The following is a 1708-nucleotide window of genomic DNA, read 5'->3' as shown; positions in this document are numbered from 1 at the left end:
TTTCCTAATATGGTGACAGTTTTCGTCTTTAGAAACAATGTCACTTTTCCCTTCAGCAGACAACATCTCCTCTACATCATACTCCCAACTTTCAACCAAATCTTTCCTATCATCCTGTGGAGAGTCATATTATGATGAACATTAGCTTGCTTAATTAAATCAAGCCAAGTTTGATTAAAATATTTGATAATATTTAAATTGAAATTAATAATTTCCATAGAATTTCTCAAATTTAACCCCACATTTTGAGCCAAATTAACAAAATGTTCATTAGAATAATTAACTACACTAGGAATAGAGTGTTTACCATAATCAATTTTTTCAGCAACTCACTTTATGAATAGAGAAATTTAGTTCCCTTACATTTGTATTGAGGTATGTTCGACTTATATATCCCTAAACGTTACGTTTGCCCATCACCAAATGAGAAGTTCATGATCAGTCGAGCTCTAGAGAGAATCACTGATCGATCCAGTGCAGAGAGATTAAGTTCGAGATTTTGGTGAGATCGGATCAAAATAGATTTGATCGCCCCAGTTAAACGATAATAAAAGAAAATTAGGGGACATCCTATTAAATTGAAACCATACAAAGAAGATTAGCATGACCCCTGCACAAGTGTAACACAAACAAATCTAGATCAAATTAACAGTTAATGAAAGACTCACATTTATTTAAGTGTGCCATAGAAAGGCTCATTATTTATTACAGTCCAGGATGGAATACATGGCTTATTACGGCATTCCTTTTATTTACTCGCTCGGTCCCTCTGGCTAGTTAGGCATACGAAGGTGCATGCGATTAGGGACGAAAGACTAGATGTATGTATGCATGTATGTACTGCGAAGACGTGCATCACAGTTAGTATGGTTTCTGTCCAATGATATTCCCGCGGGGCTCGTAGTTGCAGGTGATGAAGACGCCGAGGTTGTTGTTGCAGACGACGCGGGCGCAGCCGATGCTGGTTGACGCGCGCCACACCACCTGCGTGTAGTGCCCGCACACCTTCCCCGCCGCGCAGGTGTTGGAGCCGTAGTCGTAGTCCTTCTTTTCGCCCACCCACGCGTTCACCGCGTCCGCCGCCTTCCAGTCCGCGCCGGCCGACCCCCAGAAGATGTTCTCCCCGTACGGCCCGCCCGAGTGCTGGAGCTTGCAGTCGTTGATCCTCTGGTTGGCGTAGCTCTGGGCGAACCCCTGCAGCTTCGTGCTCCAGGTCACCGCGCCCACCCCGACGGCGGCACGGGCAGCGTTGTGCGGTGAGAGGTAGTCCTGAGGCGAGTTCTGCGCCTGGGAAAGATTAGCCATGGCGGCTGACATGGCTAGGGCGAGCAAGATGGCTAGCTTGGGCGTCTGCATTCTCGTTTCGCGGTGTCTAAATGATTTATCTGTGCCTGCACTAGCTAGCTTTGCTTCTGTACGTATAGCTTGAGTATAGGGGTGTTTTTATAGCGGATTTGTGCATGAAATTTCTGCAGTTTGCCTGGAAAGTCTAGCACCATGGCAACTGGCAAGGAATTTTCGTGGAGTGGCAAAGAATTCCACGAACAAGACAATTCGATCGAGTCTGTCTCATATGGATTTTGTTACGAACGGTGATAACTAGTCTCCAGTCTACGTCCCTATCCAGAAGGAGAACCCGTGAGGCCGTCAGTGGGTAATGTATGTAACGTACGCATGGCATGGCATACTTGGACTATTTCATCATTTG

At 45.4% G+C, this 1708-nt stretch overlaps 1 protein-coding gene and 1 non-coding gene across 2 annotated transcripts; one reads left to right on the top strand and one right to left on the bottom strand.

The window, feature by feature from the left end:
- The first annotated feature begins 553 nt into the window (after window positions 1-553).
- Window positions 554-656, top strand: LOC120970060 (U6 spliceosomal RNA). The gene has a single exon (XR_005764814.1). It is a non-coding gene; the product is annotated as a U6 spliceosomal RNA (small nuclear RNA).
- LOC109752764 (pathogenesis-related protein PRB1-3) lies at window positions 646-1412 on the bottom strand. The gene has a single exon (XM_020311667.4). The coding sequence runs from the start codon at window positions 1354-1356 to the stop codon at window positions 862-864; it is 495 nt and encodes a 164-aa protein (XP_020167256.1). The 5' UTR covers window positions 1357-1412; the 3' UTR covers window positions 646-861.
- Between the last annotated feature and the right edge of the window lie 296 nt (window positions 1413-1708).

Source organism: Aegilops tauschii, chromosome 7, assembly GCF_002575655.3.
Source record: "Aegilops tauschii subsp. strangulata cultivar AL8/78 chromosome 7, Aet v6.0, whole genome shotgun sequence".
Taxonomy (NCBI): domain Eukaryota; kingdom Viridiplantae; phylum Streptophyta; class Magnoliopsida; order Poales; family Poaceae; genus Aegilops; species Aegilops tauschii.
Note: the sequence above shows the minus strand (reverse complement) of the source record. Positions and strands in the feature narration are given on the sequence as shown.

Bases quoted from the DNA above. Each gene is read 5' to 3' on its own strand.
- LOC109752764 (XM_020311667.4), bottom strand. From the start codon at position 1,356: ATGCAGACGCCCAAGCTAGCCATCTTGCTCGCCCTAGCCATGTCAGCC.